This window comes from Mytilus trossulus, chromosome 3 (assembly GCF_036588685.1).
Source record: "Mytilus trossulus isolate FHL-02 chromosome 3, PNRI_Mtr1.1.1.hap1, whole genome shotgun sequence".
NCBI lineage: Eukaryota > Metazoa > Mollusca > Bivalvia > Mytilida > Mytilidae > Mytilus > Mytilus trossulus.
The window spans coordinates 953625-979359 of NC_086375.1; the positions used below are offsets into that span (position 1 = coordinate 953625).

A 25735-nucleotide genomic window follows, 5' to 3' on the forward strand; every position below is an offset into this window, starting at 1 on the left:
AATATGTCAACAGGAAAAAACCAAAATGGTATATAGACAAAGCATTTAAGCAAAAGTGATGATATACAGAATGTATAAGTATTGAACCACTTCAAAAGGATATTACCTAATAAGGACTAAACAGTAAAGGTTATAATAATTAGAGATAGATATTTTCCGAATAATGCATGAACTTTTTTGTGATAAATTTTCATATCATGCTACTCGCTTGAAATAAAAATTTATCATCAGAAACAAGTGTGCACATGCTTTTGTCAATGTAAACCTCAACAATATCATTGTTAAAAAAGTTATCAACAGATTAAAAATGATCTGTAAAAATAAGATTGTAGCTGATTAACATGTATTTTACACAATTATTTATTTTGATGTTAAAATCGAATGGTTTTTTTTTGTATGGTAATTTGCCATACAAATACTGATATTAAAAGGATAAAAAGTAATTGGAACTTAATGAGGTGAAAGTATCAAAATTTTGCTTTGTCTGAATATCTCACTGTGACTTTGAGCTTAGGAACAGCTATAAAAGAATAATACAAAGTATAACAAAAATAACAAACTCATAGGATAAATTCAAAACAGTTAGTCCTTTATCAAATGGCAAAATCAAAAACACAAATAAAGTACTGCTCTGTTTCTTTTGGTTTGAGTGTCCATAGGGATTTTATGTCATGAATCAATGATTATGTTGTCTCGTTTGCAAATCGTCTTATATCTATATACAATAACTTATCTTTTTTGTTGAAATAAATGTTAATCTATAGACAAGACTAGTCACAGAAAAATATAATAGTTTTTAATATTTGTTCATGTCTTGAAACAAACAGATAATCACAATCATGATTTCAGAATCCTGAAATCTGAACTGTATATATATTTTCCTTCTCAGATTCATCTTCGTATGTGTAACAGCCAATGTACAATGTGTCTGTATTGTCAATGTCTAAACAGAATGGCAACTCAATACCTAGTTGATCCTTAGTGCTTAGGTAATGAAGACAATGTCCTGAAGTATTTAGAATATGAAGATGGTGATTTGTACCGTCTGCTAATATAATATTGTTTGATTTTGTCACCACTAAATCTTTCGGCCTAAATGGTTGTTCTTTGTTGATATCTGGATGACCACTATATATCCATCTCACTCCACTGGTTTTATCTAACGCCAGTATCTGTCCACTCCGGTTTACATCTAGGATATCAATGACATAGATATTATTTTCATTGTCTGCAGTTAGTCTGTAAGGAAGGGTAAAGATAGGTTTCCCTTTGTTGTCTATGTGATAGGCTTTTTCTTTTTTTCCATCAATTTTCAACACGATTAGCACACGAGGACCATTAACAGGGAAGGGTTTGTCTTGGTCTTCCCTTGCACCTACTAAGATTTTATTGTCACCTGTTACATGGACAGCAACAGTTATTAAAGGGTTCACAGTGTATTTTGTTGTTTCAACTTTACTGTTGCTGCAGGGAAGTGTTCTAAGACTAAATTCCTTTGTCGATAGGAGTAGGTCTCCAGATGGTAAAAATGCCATGTCAAATGTATTTATCTCAATGATAGACATCTGACATAATGATTCATTTGTCAGTTTAATTTTATGTAGTCTATGGCTAAAATAATGAGTTATCCAAACTGCTCCATCCTCACAACAGACTAAATTTTGAATAAAAGGTAGAGCTGTTTTGTATAGATTTATCACTTTGAATGCATCAGCTTCAATAAAAGCTCCAAGGTAAAAATTTTGAATTTTCTCTTTACCTGGCACAAAAGTTGGCAACTTGTTAGATATAGTGTTGACAGGTTGATTATTCACCTGTTCCCGGGTTTTAATCTCTGAATATATCCTGAAAACTTCAGACGTGCTTTCGGATTTAGAGGCTCGTCTTGAGTTATTTTCTTTGAGGTATAAATCTTCTTGGATCTTCTCGGATATATCTTCTCCATCTTTAATGGATTCCGCCTGGATTTCTCTTATCAAATCAAAATTTTTCAAACGTTTTTCAGTATGCTCTCTTACTTCATTCTCTAATGTCTTTTTTCGACTAAGAATTTTCTTCTCCTCTGATTCATATTTTAAATCTACGGAAGATTTAATATTTGTAAGTTCGGATAATAATTTGTCATTATGAACTAATTTCTGGTCAACCTTTGATTTTAAAGATTTCAATTTCTTTACTGCAAGATTATATCCTTCAGCTAATTCAATCATTGTGTGTCCATTATGTGTTTCTGATATACACAAAGGGCAGACAACTTCTTCACAAGGTTGACAAAATAAACAACATTTTTGTTCTATATGAAGTCCACATTGAATGTTACTAAAATCCATTTTGTTTAATAAATATAACATACAGAGACGTATTTGATAATAAAAAAAATGTATTTAATGTATCAATTTATTTACTTGATTATCTTTAGATACAAAGTATCAAATCAAGGTCATTTGACAGGTATTACGTATTATAATAAGATTAGTCATTTATACAAATGAACTTTTCCCTCTTCAACTTTATCTATCTACCATTACAAAAATTAAGATTTGGTATGATTGATTGCCAATGAGACAGCTCTTCATACAAGAGCAAAATGACAGAGATATTTTAAACAACTACAGGTCACCGTACAGCCTGCAAGAATGAGCAAAGCCTGTCCTGCATAGTCAGCTAACTAAGGTCCCCTTGGAATTTGTACATCCCAACAACAAACAGAGAGTATTCCCAGTTGCTGACAGCTAGTTCAAAGAAGTTTGAAATCATTTTAATTCTCAATAACTGGAGTATATTGACATTTTTTTCACTGTTTTATAAAAGTAAACAATTGCATGCAACTTTCCCTGCTCTCTAATTATACGCCATAGTACAAAGTTGGGAGAATGAGATCATAAGCCTCGACTAGTGAAAATGAAAAGAGATGTGGTTTATGAAACAGCTGTACAGAAATGTTATTGTCATTGCCTGGAGTTATTTTTAATAAGGAAAGGTAAAGATAGGTTTCTTTTTGTTGTCTGTGTATCACACTGTTTCCTTTATTCCATTGATATTCAGCATAAGTAGTATGAAGGAAGGGTTTGGGTTGGACCTCTCTTGCACCTTATATATTATCATTAACACTAATGTGTTGGTTTAACTTATCGTAATTGGCGATAAGAGAACGTTTGTTTATGTTAGAAAAAAAGCGGATTGATGAAATACACTGCTCCAAGGTGAATTCAGAAAGGTGATGTCCATAAAAGCTAACAAAATCAAGGATTATAAACCAAGGGTTTGACTGAAAAACATCTGTCAGATTTTTATACGCCAGTCAAAATTTTGACGGGACGTATTATGGTATACTAATGTCAAGGGTCCGTCCGTCTGTCCGGCGTAAACATGTCGCACCATAACTTGAGAATGACTTATCAAAATTTCATGAAACTTTACATAGTTGTTTCTTATGATGGTCAAATGATCTGTATACTTTTTGGTGAAAATCAGATTAAAACTTTTTGAGTTACGGCACTTTGTAACTAAAACAGGGGGGGGTTTTTATACGCCCGTTAATATATAAATGTCAGGTGTCTGTCCGGCTGTCCGGCGTAAACATGTCGCATCATAACTTGAGAACAACTTATCCAAATTTCATGAAACTTAAGATAGTTGTTTTTTATGACAGTCAAATGATCTGTATACTTTTTGGTGAAAATAAGATTAAAACTTTTTTAGTTACAGCACTTTGTAACTAAAACAGGGGTGTGGTTTTTTCACATGTCACACCGTATCTCAAAAACGATTCTTGATTATGGCTTAAGACTTTAAACTCTTCTTAGTTATATTAATCTTTATATCTGTATAATTTTTGGTGATGATTCAAAATTTTATTTTTGAGTTATTGAGTATTTTGTAAAAAAGGGGGAGTTTTTTTTTACATGTCGCACCATATCTCAAAAACGATTTATGATTATTGTTTAAAACTTTACACATGTCTTTGTTATATTAATCTAAAGATCTGTATACTTTTTGGTGATGATTCAAAATTGCATTTTTGAGTTATTGAGTATTTTGTAAAAAAGGGGGAGTTTTTTTTTTTACATGTTGCGCCGTATCTCAAAAACAATCTATGATTATTGCTTAAAACTTTACACACTTCCTTGTTATAATAATCTAAAGATCTGTATACTTTTTGGTTTTGATTCAAAATTTTATTTTAGTGATATTTAGTTTTTTGTATAAAAAACAGGGTTGGGGGTTTCACATGTCCCGCCATGTCTCAAAAACAATATATGGTTATTGCTTAAAACTTTCTCAGAAACTATTTATTATTATTTCATAAAACTTCCACACAAGACGTTAGGCGTATCATGCGCTCATGGCCCAGCTGTTTCTTAGTTTCTCCTAGACCGGAGGAGGTCCAGGTGAGCTTTTCTCATCACTTGGTGTCATTTGTTGTCATGAATGTAATCTTTAACAAGTTGAATATTTTTCGAAATTTTTATTCTTTGATTAGTTATATTTATTGTGTTACATAATGACAATGGAAGTAAAATAGAAAATGTAAGGAACTTTATCTTTTGTACTCCTTCACAATTTGTTTTGATGGGAGGTTATCAACAAAGTCTTGACAACACTTATTGTTCTATGACATCAGAGGAGTATAAAAATATCAGCTATTTCACATGTGAAATTATCAGTTTTAATTTCACTGGGAAACCACAGTAATTCATAGCATCCAATGTAAAATAACTTTTCTTCACTTTACTGTTACTTAAAACATGTTATTTATAACTAAAATCTAAGCATGCAAATTTTTATCTTAAACAATCATGATAAATGACAATAGTTATGATAAAACAATGAAAATATTCTGAACTGTTTCCTTTAAGGTCTTTCATGTACATTAACTCTACTATAAAGTTCTGTTTCGCATTGGTCAACATCAACGAATGATCCAAAGACAAAATCTTGAATCACTTGTTCTCCCGGTATAAATATTGGCAACTTTTACAATTCTAGTGTCAAAGGGATCTGCACTTGTTTGTTCCAACATTTTCTCAACTAAAAATAGGTCAAAAACTTGAATTGCATTTTGGGAGTTTAATGCTTGGCTAATATCCTTCTCTCTTATTTCTAAATCTCTGTTGATCTCCTTTAATCTATTTTCTTCTTCATTCACTGATGTCACTATATTTTTTCTTCTTTCATTTAGTTCTTCTAAAAGTTTTCTTGTATTTTCTAAAACTTCATCCTTTAATATTGTATCTCGATTAATAATTTTTGTCTTCTCTATATCATATTTTTCATCTTCTGAATCTTTCACTTTCCCAAGATCATCTAATATTTTCAAATGTTGCTTTAATTTGTCTTCAATATGCAAATTTTTCATAGCTTTCATGATAAAATCATAACCTTCAGCTAATTTAATCATTTTGTGTTCATTGTGAATTTTTGATATACACAAAGGGCAGACAACTTCTTCACAAGATTGACAAAAAAGACAACACTTTTGTCCACTATGAATTCCGCATGGAATGTTACTAAAATTTTGTTTATCCTTGTTTTGAAGCTGATATGTAGCAAGGTCAATGATTGTGTGCTGATCCGTGGATTTAACTTTCTCGTGTAGTCTCTGACATTTTGTACACAAGAAGAGGTCGCAATGTAAACATTTCCACTTAATCTCTTTAGATTCCTCACACAACTGACAGGTCACTGGAATTTGGCCCTGTATGACCGATTTGGATAATGCCATTGCAATGAAAAATCCAGACTATAAACAGCACTATATTGGATAGAAAAATATTATCTGGTGTACACTGTACACATTATGTCATATATTTACTTTTTGATGTTATTTATCAAATCAGAGTCATTGTATACATAAAGATTAATATCATAACTATATCATTTATTAATGTTAATTCATTTTGTTGTTTATCTTATCTATTACTGTATATAGCTAATATAGAATATTAAATCTTTTCATAAGATATTTCTTTTTAAATTGGGCACAAAACTTTGCTTTTCATGACCTTTCTACTATGTAGGAGGAGCCTAATCTTTTCATAAGTTATTTTAAAAACAATTGGGCACAAAATTTTGCTTTTCATTACTTTTCTACTATGTAGGAGGAGCCTAAGTAGTCAAACTACTGTCTCACTATCCTGTCAACACGGAGGTTGTAAGTTTGAATCCCACACTAGGCAGGTGCCCCTGACTTCTATCTTAATGGTCTGTTTAATTGGGGTCTAGTTGAACCCGGCCATCAATCAATCTGGTCTGCACAAAGTCAGAAAAATGTGTTTCAGAAGGCCATACATGTTTTCTGTAGACAGTTAAATATGTTTTTAACAAACACCTTTAATATTAGGCACAGCCTGACGTAGAACAATCCTGCCATCAACCTCTCATATTATGTTAAATTTTCATAATTCATATGTTTCAACTATGTTTAATTTAGATTTTTTTATGTTATTTTTTACAGGCCAGTGAATTGTACATACAGTTGTCTTTTAAACATCAGAAAGAAAAGCCAGAGAAATGGATGTCAATGTGGATAGATCCTATGCTGAAAGTTCTAGCTCTGGACAACAGACAACAAATAAACAATGTTATAGAGGTTAGTACCACTGGCAGATCTAGAAATTTTCATAAGTGGGGGCCCATTGACTGTCTAAGAGGGGGCTCGCTCCAGTCACGTGTCAGTGATTCCCTATATATGCAACCAAATTTTCCCCCAAAAAGTGCCCCCCCCTAAATCTGCCTCTGAGTACAGTTGAACAGGCAGGCAACAGTTAACATACTGGTATATAAGAACAAGTAAGACATTAGGAATGGAACAATTCAAAAACATGATATGAAGAGAGACAGACAATGCCAGGGTCAAACAAAAAAATACCATGGTCAAAATAAAATAGATGAAAAGACAAACATTATACAAATCACATCATTGAACCATATGATCTTGTTAGAAGCTCCCCAAAACCAGCATTGAGCTCCCAAAGTATAAGCAGAGCTTGTTCAATTAGATAAAGGTGTTATACATACAGAGCTTTTCTCATCACTTGGCGTCTGGTGTCATCGTCTGGTGTCGTTAACAAAAATCTTCTCCTCTGAACCTACTGAGCCAAATTTAACTAATCTTGGCCACAATCATCATTGGGGTATATTGTTTAAAAAATGTGTCTGGTGACCCAGCCAACCATCAAAGATGGCTACCATGGCTAAAAATAGAACGTACATAGGGGTAAAATGTAGATTTTGGCTTATTACTCTGAAACGGAAGCATTTAGAGCAAATCTGACATAGGCGTTCGATTGTTCATCAAGTCAACATCTATCTATCCTGAAATTTTCAGATGAATTGGACAACCAGTAGGTTTATGACCACATATGGAAGTTGGGATTGATTTTGGGAGTTGAGGTCGCAACAGTTTAGGAATTAGGGGCCAAAAACAGGTCTCAAATAAGCCTTTTTCTTGGTTTTCGCACCATAACATTATTATAGGTAAATAGAAATCAATGAAATTCAAACACAAGGTTTATGACCACAAAAGGAAGGTTGGGAATTTAGGTCCCAACAGTTTAGGAATAAGGGGCCAAAAACAGGTCTCAAATAAGCATTTTTCTTGGTTTTTGCACCATAACATTAGTACACAATGTATAAGTAAATAGAAATCAATAAAATTCAAACACAAGGTTTATGACCACAAAAGGAAGGTTGGGAATTGAGGTCCAAACAGTTTAGGAATAAGGGGCAAAAAACAGGTCTCAAATAAGCATTTTTCTTGGTTTTCACACCATAACTTTAGTATAAGTAAATAGAAATCTATGAAATTTAAACACAAGATTTATGATCATAAAAGGAAGGTTGGGATTGATTTTGGGAGTTTTGGTCCCAACAGTTTAGGAGTAAAGGGCTAAAGGGTCCAGAATTAAACTTTGTTTGATTTCATCAAACATTGAATAATTGGGGTTGGGGTAAATATCAAGAAATCTTCAATTGCACAGTATTGTGCAATAGCAAGAAATTTTCAATTGCAAAATATTGCACAATAGCAAGAAATTTTCAATTTTACAGTATTGTGCAATAGCAAGTATTTTAAATTGCACAGAATTGCGCAATAGCAAAAAATATCTTATTGCACAATATTGCACAATAGCAAGTAATTTTCAATTGGAGATATCTTTCTTTGTCCAGAGTAGTAGTTGGAATCAACTTAAATCATTGTTTTATACAATATACAATGCATATTTATTTTTACTACCAACTGATAAATTAAAACAATCATTACCATTCAGTGCACTATTTTTACATTTTAATATTTTATGATGTATTTAGATGAGTAGTTATTGTTGCAACCGCCATTACAAATTTGAATTGAGATCAGTTTCAGAATAAGGGAAAGGGGGATGTGAAAAAAAAAATTGGGGGGGGGGGGGGGAGGGTTCAATTTTTCTCATTTCAGATTTCATAAATAAAAAGAAAATTTCTCCAAACAATTTTTTGAGAGGATTAATATTCAACAGCATTAAGTGAATTAAGGGCAAAAAAAAATTAAAAGTTCATTAGACCACATTCATTCTGTGTCAGAAACCTATGCTGTGTCAACTATTTAATCACAATCCAAATTTAGAGCTACTTGCCCCAACCGTTCAGGGTTCAACCTCTGCGGTCGTATAAAGCTGGGCCCTGTGGAGCATCTGGTTTTTGTTAATGATAATCAGTTCAAAAATAAGGACTTGAAATGAACAAGTTTGATTAATGGTGTATAAAGACTGAAAAAATCATAATTGCAGTTATATTTATATTTGTGATACAGTATTTTCTGCTCGCTTCATTTTAATCACTAAGATGCTTTTAAAGGGTACACCACACTGAACAATAAAGAATAAGATTCATAACATTATTTTTGTGGAGTACTGACTTCATGTTGATTTTTCAGTATATTTTGACCAAACTATTGAAGAAGGATAAAGAAATACTGCCATACATACTGAAACAACTGTCAACACAATCTGGTAAGTCTGCCAGGGCCTGTAATTAGCATGGACCAACTCACCAATGGCCCCGAAAATTTGGTGTGGGCTACTTAAATTCCTGCTTTTCTTGTATAGGACTATATATGTGGTCTACAAAATCTAAGCTGTGGACTACAATTGCCAATCTCTTAAGTTGAATTCCTGTAGCTGTCATACTTTGTTTATTCTCTTTTAATTAGCTCACCTGGCCAGAAGAGCCCAAATAAGCATTTTCTTGGCTTTTGCACTATAACTCTAGTTTAAGTTAATAGAAACCTATGAAATTTAAACACAAGGTTTATAACCATAAAAGAAAGGTTGGGATTGATATTGGAAGTTTTGGTCCAAACAGTTTAGGAATTAGGGCAAAAAAGGGCCCAAATAAGCATTATTCTTGGTTTTCGCACAATAACTTTTGTATAAGCTAATAGAAATCTATGAAATTTAAACACAAGGTTTATGACCACAAAAGGAAGGTTGGGATTGATTTTGGGAGTTTGGGTCCCAACTGTTTCCGAATAAGGGGCAAACACAGGGCCCAAATAAGCATAATTTTCGATTCTCGCACAATTACTTTACAAAAGTAAATAGAAATCTATGAAATTTAAACACAACATTAATGGCAACAAATGGAAGGTTGGGATTGATTTTTGGGAGTTTGGGTCCAGGCCAACAGTTTAGGAATTAGGGGCCAAAAAAGGGCCAAAATAAGCATTATTCTTGGTTTTTGAAAAATAACTTTAGTATAAGTAAATAGAAATCTATGAAATTCAAACACAAGGTTTATCAACACAAAAGGAAGGTTTGGATTGATTTGGGAGTTTTGGTCCCAACAGTTTAGGAATAAGGCGCCCAAAGGGTCCAAATTAAACTTTGTTTGATTATATCAAAAATTGAATAATTGGGGTTCTTTGACATGCTGAATCTGTGTATGTAGATTCTTTATATTTTGTCCCATTTTCAAATTGGTCTACATTAATTTCCTAAGGGCGCCTGGTTTTCAAGTTGGTCCAAATTGAGGTCCAAAATTAAACTTTGTTTGATTTCAACACAAATTTAATCCTTGGGGTTCTTTGATATGCTGAATTTAAACATGTATTTAGATTTTTTATTATAGGCCCAGTTTTCAAGTTGGTCCAAATTGGGGTCCAGTTAAACTTTGTTTGATTTCAAACAAAATTGAATATATGGGGTTCTTTGGTATATGCTGAAACTAACTATGTATTTAGATTTTTGATATATAAGCCAAGTTATCAAATTGGTCCACATTGAGGTCCTTAGGGTCCAAAATTGAACTTTATTTGATTTCATAAAAAAATGAATTCTTTGGGTTCTTTGATATGCTTGATCTAACCATGAATTAGATTTTGGATATTGGACCATCATAGGTAATGTCCAATTTAAAATTTAAAGTTTTTAAGTTTAAGTTCTCATACCACATTCATTCTGTGTCAGAAACCTGTGCTGTGTTAACTACTTAATCTCAATCCAAATTCAGAGCTGTATCAAGCTTGAAAGTTGTGTCCATACTTGCCCAAATGTTCAGGGCTCCAACTCTGCGGTTGTATAAAGCTGCATCCTGCGGAGCATCTGGTTAATAACTGTAAGCAACACTTTTATACGACCACACAATTTTTTTGTAATCGTCCAAGACATTTAGTTTAAGTGAATGGATCTCTATGAAATTTAAACACATAGTTTGAAACCACAAAAAGAAGGTAGGCATATTTTTTTTAGTTGTTGAGGGGGGCAATTTACAACAGCATAGCTAGTGTATTGCACAAAATCAAAGAATTGAATATAAGTTCTTTGACAATAGTTATTCTGTGTCAGAAACAAAAATATATAAGTGTAAAAAATTTAATTATGATCCAAATTCAGACCTTTATTTAGCATGAATATTGTGTTCACTTTTCATGGTTGGACATCTGCATTAGTTTTCAGCTGCACTTGGGGAAGCAATTTATGTTAAGTTACTATTAACTATTATTAATATTAGCCATGAATGTATGTCATTTTCTATTTTTCACGAGCCTGCAACTTTTGTTGCAGAAAGCTCTACATAGGGATAGTGATCTGGCGGCTACGGTGGCTGCGGCTGTGTTAGCTAACTTCTTAAAAGCTTTATATTTTAGAAGGTCGAAGACCTGGATGCTCCATACTTAATTGTATATAGATGCCTCATGTGTCAAAGTTTCTGTCAGTCACATGCCCAATGTCCTTGACCTCATTTTCATGGTTCAGTGACCACTTTAAAAAAAAGTTTAGATTTTTTGTAATGTTGAATTCTCTCTTATTATAAGTAGAAGGATAACTATATTTGATATGTGCATACCTTGCAAGGTCTTCATTTCTGTTAGACAGTTTTCACTTGACCTCGACCTCATTTTATGGATCAGTGAACAAGGTTAAGTTTTGTCGGTCAAGTCCATATCTCAGATATTATAAGCAATAGGTCTAGTATATTCGGTGTATGGATGGACAGTAAGGTGTACATGTCCAACTGGCAGGTGTCATCTCACCTTGACCTCATTTTCATGATTCAGTGGTCATAGTTAAGTTTTTGTGTTTTGGTCTGTTTTTCCCATACTTTATGCAATAGGTCTACTATATTGGTTGTATGGAATGATTGTAAGGTGTACATATCTAGCAGGCAGATGTCATGTGAATTTGACCTCATTTTCATGGTTCAGTGGTCAAAGTTAAGTTTTTGAGTTTTGGTCTTTTTATCTAATCCATAGGTATACTATATTTGGTGCATGGAAATATTTTATGATCTTTATGTCAGTCGTGCAGGTTTTATTTGACCCTGACCTCATTTTCACGGTTCATTGCACAGTGTTAAGTTTTTTAATGTTTTGGTCTATTTTTCTTTTAAAACTATAAGTAATAGCCTAATAGCTATAGGTCAACTGTACATGTTGTATAGAAGCATTGTTAGCTGTACATGTCTGCCTGGCATGGTTCATCTAACCTTGACCTCATTTTCAAGTTTTTTTGGTCTTTGTTTAGTTATCTTGGTTAATGTTAATTTTATGTGACAGTTGTAATAAAGCTTTATACTTAGGACTATCAACATAATATCAATGATTAGTATAGAAGGCGAGACATTTCAGTGTGTGCACTCTTGTAAGACTTTTATGATGTATTTAAACGGGTAATTATGGTTGCAAACTCCATTTGAAATTTAAATTGAGATTATGACCATTGATGTCTTGGGGATAGTAGAAGGGCATTATGTTTTCTGGTCTCTGTTTGGTTGTTCGTCCGTTAATCCATCTATCCGTCTGTCCCGATTCAGGTTAAAGTTTTTGGTCAACGTAGTTTTTGATGAAGTTGAAGTCCTTGAAACTTAGTACACATGTTTCATATGATTTAATCTTTCTAATTTTAAATGCCAAATTAGAGTTTTATACTCCAATTTCATGGTAAATTGTATATAGAAAAAGGAAGTGCAAGTAGGGCATCCTCGTACTTTGGACACATTCTTGTTTAATGGTTTTGTTATTTTTCATATACATTAAGCAATTGTCAACTATATTTGTTGAATGGTATATTTGTAAGGTATGTCTGTATGACAGGGAGTTGAGCTTCACCCTCTCATTATTACTTGATTATGGTTCAAGAAAAAGCAGGCTATTTGATTTACGATTGCTCATTGGAGATCATACCACATCTCCTTATTGTGATAAGACAGGGGGTGCAAACTTGTTTAAACCTGAAGTACAAGAAAAGTACTAGCTTGTTTTAGTTTAGATTTTTATGTTCATTCGTTCATTCATGTTATTTAAGTTCATTTGACCACATTCATTCTGTGTCAGAAACCTATGCTGTTTCAACTATTTAATCACAATCCAAATTCAGAGCTTTGTCAAGCTAGAATGTAGTGTCCATACTTGCCCCAACTGTTCGGGGTTCGACCTCTGCTATCATATGAAGCTGCGCCTTGCAGAGCATCTGATCTACATTTCAAACCATTTCTGTTTGAATCCATCCTGGGTTTTTTGCTTTGGCGGATCAAGGGGGAGGGTTCTGGGGGTTGGAACCTCCCTTTTTTTTTTTGGACAATCAATGCATTTGAATGGGGACATATAGTTGGAATCCCCCTTTTTGTCCTGGGTTTGGACACCCTCCACCTACCCCCCTCCTTTTTTTAAATATCTGGATCTGCCCCTGTCTTGTACTACTGGAAACTATATATGACATATACCGGAGATGTGTTATTTTCAATCAACACAAAAAATTTTGTCATTATTCTTATTTAACATTGAACATGCTATTATTTTAACTTGGAATTATTTTTAATTATGGAATTTGCTTGAATAATTGTTATTGAATTTTTAATAAATTCCATGTTTTTTTCTGTACAGAAATGTTCTGTGCTGCGCACAACACTTTCTATTACAAAGAAAATTTCATATTTTCAATAGAATAAACTGTGCCGCACACAACACTATCTAACCAAAACAATTTGTATGGAAAGTGTTATTAACCTCTATATAGATTATAATACCAAATAAACATAGGATATATCAAAAAAATTTAAACACAAGAAATTATGCAAATTCCATAATTGAAAATAATTCAAAGTTCAAATAATAGCCTGTTATTGAATCCTTTGAATCTCATGCCAGATATCAAATTGAACCTCAATATTTTAGAAGTTAATAGATGTTGATAATTATGAACATGCTGAGGAGATCCTACACAGGATATGTTCCAAAATAACTGATAACAGACTCAACTAAGTTTACTGATTCTGTATGATATTTAATAAGTAGACATAACATGTTTAACCCCGGCACATTATTTATGTATGTGCCTGTTCCAAGTCAGGAGCCTGTAATTCAGTGGTTGTCGTTTGTATATGTGTTACATATTTGTTTTTCGTTCATTATTTTACATAAATAAGGCTGTTAGTTTTCTCGTTTGAATTGTTTTACATTGTCTTATCGGGGCCTTTTATGTCTGACTATATGGTATTAGCTTTGCTCATTGTTGAAGGCTGTACGGAGACCTATAGTTGTTAATTTTGTGTCATTTTGGTCTTTTGTGGATAGTTGTCTCATTGGCAATCATACCACATCTTCTTTTTTATATGTTAGTTCCTGTACATGTACTGTGTTACTTTATCGTAAATTAATCAGGTAATCATTGGACTCCTCAGTGTATATTTCATCTATTTTGAATTTTGTCAGGTATGTGCCTATGCAATCACAAATAAAACCTGAAGACTCAATTTTTTAAAATATATATCAATAAAGAGTTGTTAGTTTTAGTACATGTATCAAAGTCAGGCGATATTTGGACTCCACAGTGTATATTTCATTCAGAAGATAAATTGAATTTTGTCAAGCGTTTGTCACTGTTATCACATATAAAACCTGAAGACTCATTTTGTTTCAAACAAATACATCTAGGATACACCAGTTTACGACGAAGCAGTACTTTACTATCCTTTCCATCTTTTGATATTACTATAATTCTATGAGAGTCCTGGTCTGCTACAATAATGTTACCAAAAGTATCTGTACAAAGTCCAATTGGTCCTGATAAATCCTGTGTATATTGCCAGATCTGTTTACCTGATTGATCAACACAGTATACTACTTCACCATTACAGTCACTAAAGATTACTCTGTCATTACAGTAAACAAGGTTCACCAGGTATGATTCACCCTCAACTTGTATTGACTTCAGTGTATTTCCTTCTAAGTCTACAATACGGATTTCATCATTACTCAAACCTACAACAAGAGAATTATCTGATGATGATAATCCACAGCATTCTTTATCTAATGTGATAACTTTGGTTACTGTTTCATTCTCTATATTGAAGATCTTAATGGCTGTCTCATAAGGATAAGTTACGGCTATAGTTTCTTGATTGATCTGTGTAACACTGAAGGCTTCACCAGGTATAGGTAAATGTTTCTGTAGTTTGCCATCAGGAGTAAGTAGGCTAACTTTGCCAAATCTTTCTACCATTATAAGTCTTCCATCCATAAGAAAAATCATGTCACTCACCCCGTTATCCATGTTGATCTTTATCCTTTTCTCAATGTTCATGATCATGTTGTTTATGTTGGATTTTTCTCGTGATTCTACTTGTGCTTTCCTCCTCACACTGGTTTCTCTGTTCAAATCCTTATCTGTTTTAACAACAGTTAATTCACCTAAGGATTCTAACTTTTTTATTATCTTTTCTGTTTCATTATTTTTCTCCCTTTTGATGTTAAACTCTTTTGCCCTATCGTCATTTTCAAGATCATCTATGTATCGTTGACATTGATGTACTTGTTGTTCAATCATATGTACTCCTAGAAATGATTGGAGTTTTGAGGCATGTGGCATGACTGTATGTAATTGGTCTTGGATTTTCTTTAAGTTTTTCTGTTTTTCTTCAATTTCAGCGATTAAATCTGTGGCTTTTGATTTTTCCTGATTCAAGATGGTATCTGCTTCTTGGTATATCTTCTTTTCTAGGTGGGTTAAATGTTCATCTATTTCCTTGCGTATTTTTACAATGAATTCTTTGATTCTATCAAATTCTTGTTCTCCTCTTTTAATGTTTTGTGATTTGTTATTTACAATTTTACCTAAGAGTTGTAAGATGGAGTTAATTTCTTTCTCTACCGATTCTTTAGATTTTTCAATCTTGGTTTTCTCCACAATGCTAGCTAGACTTTTTATTCCGGTACATTTCAAATGAGTATTGGATATACATTCATCACAGCAAGGCATCAAATGACTTGGACAGTACAAGGTGAGCTGTTGATCATGTTTTTCACATTCTGTTTTAATAGTTTGGACAGATGGGTTAGAACTTTTAATGTCAATAGTCTTATGATCACGTGCTCCTTTGGATCTTGTGTGATAACCAGAACATGTTGAGCATAATCCTTCATCACAGTTGTAACACCAGATGTCAGCTTAAGTGTTTACTTTTCCTTCTATACAAGGTCCACATGGAATAGGTTTACTGGATGACATGGCCTAAAAATTTCAAAGATAAAAGTTATTTTGCTTTCTTGTCAAGGTTCAAATAGTTGAATGGATGGTGATACTCGAAATGAAAAATATAAATAAAAAATTCAAAGGTGAAAACGAACACATGGACAAAACAGTGAACAATTGCAAATAATTTAATTTTAGATGTAACACCCTTCTGATTGGCTGACGTAAAATTTTTATGAGCCCATAGACATAATTTAGTTATGTGACCGTGACGTCATCAATGTTTTTTCATGGTTTTCTACGATGTAAAATGGAATTTATAATTAAATTATAAGAAATGACTGTAATATTTTTTCTGTCTATTCGAAATAACATAAAAAATTTGGTGCACACTGTTAAATAACCCATTACACGCGTTATTCAGTGTACACCAAATTTTTTATGTTATTTCTTCATAGACAGAAAAAATAATACAGTCATTCCTTAAATATAATGTACAACAAACTAAAAACAGTGAATGACTACAGGCTCCTGACTTGGGACAGGGACGTGTTGGATTCTTCAATGATTGTCGTTTGTTGCTGCTTATTGTATTTGATTATCATGCATTAACCCTGTGTATTGGTCACTAGCTGTGCTTCTTGTTGATTACATACAACAGAATTAGTTTGAATATATAATTCTCAATCACACAGATACATGATGGATTACATTGTTGATTATTAAAGAAGTTAGTTCGGTAAGGGCAATATTTGGCCCTGATTATAAAGTTCAATGTTAAAAGACAAAAAATGTTTTTAAGGTGACTTAGAGACATGTGAGAAAGTTAAATAGAACTATTTTTGTCAAAGTTTAATTCTAACACGTTCATTTTTTACATCCCAAAAAGTAAAGATAAGAGATTTTGGTGAAAATCTGCTGGACTTCAACCAAATTAAGGACCATGAATCATTGAGCGCAGGAGTCGACAAACTAAATATTCAAATAAGACATGAAATGCCTTAAACACATTATTTTAAAAGATCTTTGTTGTCTATGTATAAGCTCTATGTTCCCTGTCCAATAATATTTGGAAATTTGCCTATTTCTATTGATTTTATGGTAGAAATGTACATTTTTTTTAATATGAGTACAACTTGTGAGGTCATAATAAAATGCAGGAATGTAAATTTTCAACAAAATGGTTTATTTCCTATCTAATCACTGTATTAGCTATAATTTTTTTGTGATATTGCTCAATAAATCCTAGCTTGAAATTTATGCTAAAAAAGGGGACCATTTAGGACCTTAGAACCTACTCCTTTGAACATGAGACATATTTTTTACAATGTATGGACATGATTACATACACATTACTCTGTATTTTATACCTGGTCATTAAATAAAATAACTAATAATTTAACCAAATACCTGTTGATTTTGTAATGACAAAAGATTAGTTCTCTTTCAGGGTTTCTTCAATGTCGACCAACCAGGAAGTTATTAAGGACATGTCAATACCTGATTCAGCTAATTATTGATATTTAAATGACGTAGAAAATAACTGACCCAAAAAATAAAAGTTCAAAATAACCTTTTGTCATTAAGACCTCAGTGGGATTTAAATTTTCTATTAGAGAAAAATGGTCTTACCATGTTTCTAAATACAGAAAAAATCTTTGTGGAATCTGGATATACATGTATTTTGTCTCTCATCTTATAAGGTGACAAAATATTTGCTATAACTTTGTATTATAGTGTGATTTTGCTCTGGTTTTAACCTTGTCTATATATAGAATCAATGTTTTCTATGCAATAAAATTTGTTTCATTTTAGGAATCATACTGTCAATAAATATTTCAATGAGCTTTACTAATAAAACTAAATATTTTTTTGTTAAATGACTATATTTGGCTTCCACACAAAGTCTAAATCTAATCTAGTGTCTTTACTAATCTTTAAACAAAACCAACCAGTATAATGTACCTGAAAATAATATAAACAAAATAATAATAGAAAACACTATAGTTAACATTTTTGCTCTGCCTGCCATGAAAGTTGTTGTATGCAAAACAAAGGGATTAATATCTGGAGTAAGCATAAATTATATGTAAATTTATAAAGCTGAATATTTCAAAATGTAGAAGACCTGGGTAGATTCTTCATACTTTGGATGCAGATTCCGTATTTTACAAAGATTCTGTATTTCATTTGTCCATTCTCAAAGCCTCATTTTCAAGATTCAGTGACTGCTTGAAATATCAGTGATTAAGGAACATGTGTAATAATTTATGGTCATTGTATAGGGTTTGGCTTCTCCAGGAGGGCATCCAGCCAGTTTTAAAAGGCAGGAAAGCTTGGGGGGGGGGGTGTTTGTCCAACTGAATATCGGATAGTAAGCATTAGATAGATCCAATGGAGTGAGATGGATATGCATTGGTCACCCAGATATAAGGGAATAGATTTTTATAAAAAAATTTCAAAGGTTCAATACCACTAAAGGAAGGTTTGGATTGATTTTGGGGATGATCATGTCCCAACCGTTATTAGGGGCCCTAAAGGGGCCAAAAACAAGCATTTTTCTAGTTTCAGTATAATAGTCTTGTGAACAAGTATTTCAATTGCTCTGATATTATACAGCAATGTTTGAAACCACAAGTAGAAGGTTTGAATTCATATAAGAAGTTATGTGGCCAAAGTTTAGGAATTAAGGGCCAAAAAGGGGCCAAAATAAGCATTTTTCTCGTTTCCAAACAATAACTTTTGTGTAATTGTATGGATCTCTATGAAATGGTACCACAATGTAATATATATAACAAAAGGGAGGCTGGGAATAATTTTTTGGTTAATTGCCCAAAATACATAGGAATTAAGGGCCAAATAAGGGCCAAAAGAAGCATGTTTCTAGTTTCTAAACAATCATGACAATAACTTGTGTTTATGTGAATAGATATTTCTGAAATTGTACTACAAAGTTCAATACTACAAAGGAAAGCATGAGATTCAGTTAATAGGTTATTGCTCCTAGGGGATTCCAATAAGTTAGAGGGGTGGGAGGGATTTTTTATTTACCATTTTTTTAAGGGATTCCTCTTTTTTCAAAAATTTTCAAAATTCAAATTTTGAAAAGTTTCAAGAAGAAATCTTCAATTGCACAGTATTGTGTTTTGTGACAAAAATGTTCCTTCATCCAAGCATATCTTGGATGTGCAGGATGAAGGTCATTCTTAGAATATGAGCCTGAGGCTCGAAAGTAATGAATTAGCTTAACTTCTCTGTGAGGGATGAAGTTAACATGTAATATCTCTGTTTAAAGAAACGAACTATAACCATAAGACCAAAGATAGCCAGTGACCTTGACCCTAGTATATAAGCACCTGTTCCATAATAACTCGTCATAATTTAAAGCAAGTTTGTGTCTATCAAAAAACCCATAAGAAAAGGGTGGGTCTAACTCATAATCCCTAGGGTGGGAATTAATTACTTGGAAATAAACTGGTTCTCCAATGATTCAACTTCTTTAATAGCTCCCTTAGCCAATAATTTTTGGACTTCTTCTGAAATAATTTCAATCTTGTGAACAGGGAAATGTATTTCATGCATAAAAGATGAAGCTTGTGGCTCAACATCAAATTCAATTTTATAACCATTTCTAACTGTATCTAATATCCATAGATCACTTGTAATACTTTCCCATACGGGATAATTAAGTTCTTTCACCTTAACTATTGTCGATAATGGTTGTTCTGGTTGAACCCTCCCTGAGAGTTGTGACCTCTTTGGGACCCTCTGTTCCCTGTCTGGAAACCTCTTCCTCTGCCTCTTAGGGAGGGGAATTGTCGTCCGCCCTGTCGACCGACAGGGCCTATGGAGTTTAAAGACTGATAATGGTCTCTACTAAAGTTGCTTGGAGCACTAAAGTTGTTGGACCTAGATCCTCTACCTAGGAATCTAGGACTAGCTATTGGAATCTTGGTGTAGTCACCAAGTTCCTTCATCTGCTTCATGCAGTCAGCCCCAAAGAGTGATGAATCCACCGGAACATCAGAATTTCAAATAGGTTTAAACATTAAAGGCTCATTCCTACAGCACTGATTGGCCAACTGAACAATAGGGGTCAACCCCTTAACAAAATATCTTTGAGTTTCTTGCATTTTGGAATCAGCAGTGTGGGCCTGTCTAGGCAGTGCGGTCCAAATCTCCTTATTGACCCTAGGAACACAAAGGTTCTCACAATTTTCTGGCCGTAAATATCTCTCCTCGATCAATTTAATACTCTCGTAATTTGATTTAACCGACATTGCAGCATTTACAGCCTTTGAAAGCCCAGAAGATAATTTAGGCCCAGTCTTCCCTTCAGTATTCAACTGTGGGATTTCCCAATCAAAATCATAATCGTATTGTTCACCTTGTTCAACAACAGGTTGAGATAGTGGTACATTAACCTCACTAAGAGGAGCCCTAAAGGCATTAGAAAACCCTAGGGCTGGGTCAAAAGAAGTGTCAAAATCAACTGGTGCTGGACTATCATCAGCCCTAGCAGAGACTCCAGAAGGAGGTAAATATACTGGATCCTCCAAGTAATCCAGATCAAAATCCTGAACAGAATCTGTATTTAAATTAGCCTCTAAAGGCAAAATTTGAGTGTTAGAGGATACAGCAGCAGGGTTCACAACCTCTGCTTGAATGGAAGACTGTGAAACTGTCTCACACCTAGGGGCCCTTACAGGCTCTTTCCCACAATTATTAATAAATCCTCTAAAATGATGAGTCAAAGTGTCAATAGACTTGCCCATTGTAGATATGCCCATTTTATCCCTCAACACTGATAATTCCTCAGGAGATAAATCCTCAACTGTAGGAGATTTAGTGGCTTTACTAGTAGCACTAGTAGCCTTAGCTTTCCTTTTGACTGATTTAGGTGCCTTGTCACTCGAAATGGCAGTGCCTTTTATAATTCTATTAGGCTTTTTAGGAGGTTTATTGACACTACCTCTAGTTTTCCTATTCAAATCATCATTTTTTATTCCATTAGCAACATACAGATGCTGAAAATCATAGCCATCGGCTTCATTATCAATATCATTTTCATCTTGCAAAAGCAAAACATCTTCATTTTCAGACTCAGTCATTTTAAAAGTTTGAATAATATAACGTGTACCTGTGCAGGTAAAACACGTGCTAAACATGAAGAGTACAAGCGACCTTCAGTTAAAGAGAAATAAACCTGTAATTATCTACCTGTTTAACAAACAAGAGTATAATAACAAACTAACAAATTGCCGTACTACGTAGGCAAAAACTTTAATGAAAAAACTTGTCATACAACGTAGACAATATTTTTTTATTTATTTACAACAACACTTGTCGTACAACGTAGACAAGAAATTCTTTATTTCTAATTAATATCAACACTTGTCGTACCTCGTAGACAAGAAATTCTTTAATTCTCAAGACAATGGGATTTAAGAAACTAGGAAAAAATAACTTACCAACCAAAAAAACTATAAACTATTAAGAAAAATAACCGTGAAGTAAGTGGTTACTTCACCCCTCTAGAAAAATAATGACGAGTTATTATGGAACAGGTGCTTATATACTAGGGTCAAGGTCACTGGCTATCTATGGTCCGATGGTTATAGTTCGTTTCTTTAAACAGAGATATTACATGTTAACTTCATCCCTCACAGAGAAGTTAAGCTAATTCATTACTTGAGACCGAAGGCGAAATATGAATAAGAACCTATATTATGTCAAATTTTTTATCACAATCCAAATTCAGACAGTATCAAGCTTGAATATTGTGACCAAATTTGCCAACTGTTCAGGGTTGGACCACATGGGTAGTATAAAGCTGTGCCCTGGGGAGCACCTGATTTACCAATCTTATTCGTATTTTTTTTCTAATCTTTTACAAAAATCTTCTCCTCTAAAACTAATGGCCCAAATTTAACCATACTTGGCCGTAATCATCCTTGAGGTATCTAGTTTGAAAAATATGTGCAGTGACCCTGCCAACCAACCAAGATTACCACCATGGCTAAAGATAGAACATAGGGGTACAATGTAGATTTTGGATTATAACTCTGAAACCAAAGCATTAAGAGCAATTCAGAAAGGAGTTAAATTGTTTAGCAAGTCAAGATCTATCTGCCCTGAAATTTTCAGATGAATCTGGCAACTGGTTGTTGGGTTGCTGCCCCTGACTTTGAAATTTTTATGGTAATTTTGCTGTTTTATGTTCCAAATAACTGATAACAGACTCCTACAGAGGATATGTTCCAAAATAACTGACAACAGACTCCTACACAGGATATGTTCACAAATAACAGATTACAGACTCCTACACAGGATATGTTCCAAAAAAACTGTAAACAGACTCCTACAAAGGATATGTTCCAAAATAACAGATAACAGACTCCTACCCAGGATATGTTCCAAAATAACTGATAACAGACTCCTACACCGGATATTTTCCAAAATAACAGATAACAGACTCCTACACAGGATATGTTCCAAAATAACTGATAACAGACTCCTACCCAGGATATGTTCCAAAAAAACTGATAACAGACTCCTACACAGGATATGTTCCAAAATAACTGATAACAGACTCCTACACAGGATATGTTCCAAAATAACTGATATCAGACTAATACCCAGGATATGTTACAAAATAACTGATAACAGACTCCTACACAGGATATGTTCCAAAATAACAGATAACAGACTCCTACACAGGATATGTTCCAACATAACTGATAACAGACTCCTACCCAGGATATGTTCCAAAATAACTGATATCAGACTAATACCCAGGATATGTTACAAAATAACTGATAACAGACTCCTACACAGGATATGTTCCAAAATAACTGATAACAGACTCCTACACAGGATATGTTCCAACATAACTGATAACAGACTCCTACCCAGGATATGTTCCAAAATAACTGATATCAGACTTCTACCCAGGATATGTTCCAAAATAACTGATAACAGACTCCTACCCAGGATATTTTCCAAAATAACTGAAAACAGACTCCTACACAGGATATGTTCCAAAATAACTGATAACAGACTCCTACACAGGATATGTTCAAAAATAACAGATTACAGACTCCTACACAGGATATGTTCCAAAAAAACTGTAAACAGACTCCTACAAATGATATGTTCCAAAATAACCGATAACAGAATCCTACACAGGATATGTTCCAAAAAAACTGTAAACAGACTCCTACAAATGATATGTTCCAAAATAACCGATAACAGACTCCTACACAGGATATGTTCCAAAATAACTGATAACAGACTCCTACACAGGATATGTTCCAAAATAACTGTTGACAGAATCCTACACAGGATATGTTCAAAAATAACATATAACAGACTCCTACACAGGATATGTTCCAAAATAACATATAACAGACTCCTACACAGGATATGTTCCAAAATAACTGATATCAGACTAATACCCAGGATATGTTCCAAAATAACTGATAACAGACTCCTACCCAGGATATGTTCCAAAATAACTGATAACAGATTCCTACAGAGGATATGTTCAAAAATAACAGATTACAGACTCCTACAGAGGATATGTTCCAAAATAACTGATAACAGACTCCTACACAGGATATGTTCCAAAATAACTGATATCAGACTAATACCCAGGATATGTTACAAAATAACTGATAACAGACTCCTACACAGGATATGTTCCAAAATAACTGATAACAGACTCCTACACAGGATATGTTCCAACATAACTGATAACAGACTCCTACCCAGGAAATGTTCCAAAATAACTGATATCAGACTTCTACCCAGGATATGTTCCAAAATAACTGATAACAGACTCCTACACAGGATATGTTCCAAAATAACTGATATCAGACTAATACCCAGGATATGTTACAAAATAACTGATAACAGACTCCTACACAGGATATGTTCCAAAATAACTGATATCAGACTTCTACCCAGGATATGTTCCAAAATAACTGATAACAGACTCCTACCCAGGATATTTTCCAAAATAACTGAAAACAGACTCCTACACAGGATATGTTCCAACATAACTGATAACAGACTCCTACCCAGGATATGTTCCAAAATAACTGATATCAGACTTCTACCCAGGATATGTTCCAAAATAACTGATAACAGACTCCTACCCAGGATATTTTCCAAAATAACTGAAAACAGACTCCTACACAGGATATGTTCCAAAATAACTGATAACAGACTCCTACACAGGATATGTTAAAAAATAACAGATTACAGACTCCTACACAGGATATGTTCCAAAAAAACTGTAAACAGACTCCTACAAATGATATGTTCCAAAATAACCGATAACAGACTCCTACACAGGATATGTTCCAAAATAACTGATAACAAACTCCTACACAGGATATGTTCCAAAATAACTGTTGACAGAATCCTACACAGGATATGTTCAAAAATAACAGATAACAGACTCCTACACAGGATATGTTCCAAAATAACTGATATCAGACTTCTACCCAGGATATGTTCCAAAATAACTGATATCAGACTCCTACTCAGGATATGTTCCAAAATAACTGAAAACAGACTCCTACACAGGATATATTCCAAAATAACTGATAACAGACTCCTACACAGGATATGTTCAAAAATAACAGATTACAGACTCCTACACAGGATATGTTCCAAAAAAACTGTAAACAGACTCCTACAAATGATATGTTCCAAAATAACCGATAACAGACTCCTACACAGGATATGTTCCAAAATAACTAATAACAGACTCCTACACAGGATATGTTCCAAAATAACTGTTGACAGAATCCTACACAGGATATGTTCAAAAATAACAGATAACAGACTCCTACACAGGATATGTTCCAAAATAACTGTTAACGGACTCCTACAAATGATATGTTCCAAAATAACTGATAACAGACTCCTACCCAGGATATGTTCCAAAATAACTGATAACAGACTCCTACCCAGGATATGTTCCAAAATAACTGATAACAGACTCCTACACAGGATATGTTCCAAAATAACTGATATCAGACTTCTACCCAGGATATGTTCCAAAATAACTGATAACAGACTCCTACCCAGGATATGTTCCAAAATAACTGTTGACAGAATCCTACACAGGATAGGTTCAAAAATAACTGTTGACAGAATCCTACACAGGATATGTTCAAAAATAACAGATAACAGACTCCTACACAGGATATGTTCCAAAATAACTGTTAACAGACTCCTACACAGGATATGTTCCAAAATAACTGATATCAGACTTCTACCCAGGATATGTTCCAAAATAACTGATAACAGACTCCTACCCAGGATATGTTCCAAAATAACTGATAACAGACGTTACCGGTTAATAAGTTAAATAAAATTTTGGAGGATTGCAACACAATTTCATATAGCAGTCCTAAGTATGAAATTGTTCAAATTATTATGGCATATTGTTATTCTAAATTATTTCCCAAAATTGATCGCCCTGAAGATCATAAAAAACATTTTATTAAAATTAAGTATGTCAATAAAGGCTTTGATTTTGTAAATATTGCCGGTATATTTAACGACCATTCTGTTAAAGAACAAATTCCTGGATATTTTGACAATACTGAGCTACCTCTTATTTGTTATATTTACAAGAAATCTACCCGGAAATTTGTGTTTAATTATAGTCAATTGTGTAAAGATGTTAATATCAGTGAAAATACACCTACTTCATGTAATTGCAGTATTTCCGAATATATTTATGGACCCATTTCCCATGTTATAACAGG

At 33.4% G+C, this 25735-nt stretch overlaps 2 protein-coding genes across 2 annotated transcripts in view; one reads left to right on the forward strand and one right to left on the reverse strand.

Moving 5' to 3' along the window:
* LOC134709808 (tRNA (32-2'-O)-methyltransferase regulator THADA-like) overlaps positions 1-25735 on the forward strand; it is a 92275-nt gene that overhangs the window by 31702 nt on the left and 34838 nt on the right. Inside the window, exons 12-13 of the mRNA XM_063569947.1 lie at positions 6458-6592; positions 8918-8993. Coding sequence (XP_063426017.1) covers positions 6458-6592; positions 8918-8993 — 211 coding nt within the window. The remainder of the gene's footprint in view (positions 1-6457; positions 6593-8917; positions 8994-25735) is intronic.
* LOC134709957 (uncharacterized) lies at positions 14161-17469 on the reverse strand. Its single transcript, XM_063570082.1, has 2 exons — positions 17361-17469; positions 14161-15989 (listed from the first exon to the last, which is right to left on the reverse strand). Exon 2 carries the CDS (start codon positions 15735-15737, stop codon positions 14319-14321), a length of 1419 nt encoding a protein of 472 aa, XP_063426152.1. The 5' UTR covers positions 15738-15989; positions 17361-17469; the 3' UTR covers positions 14161-14318.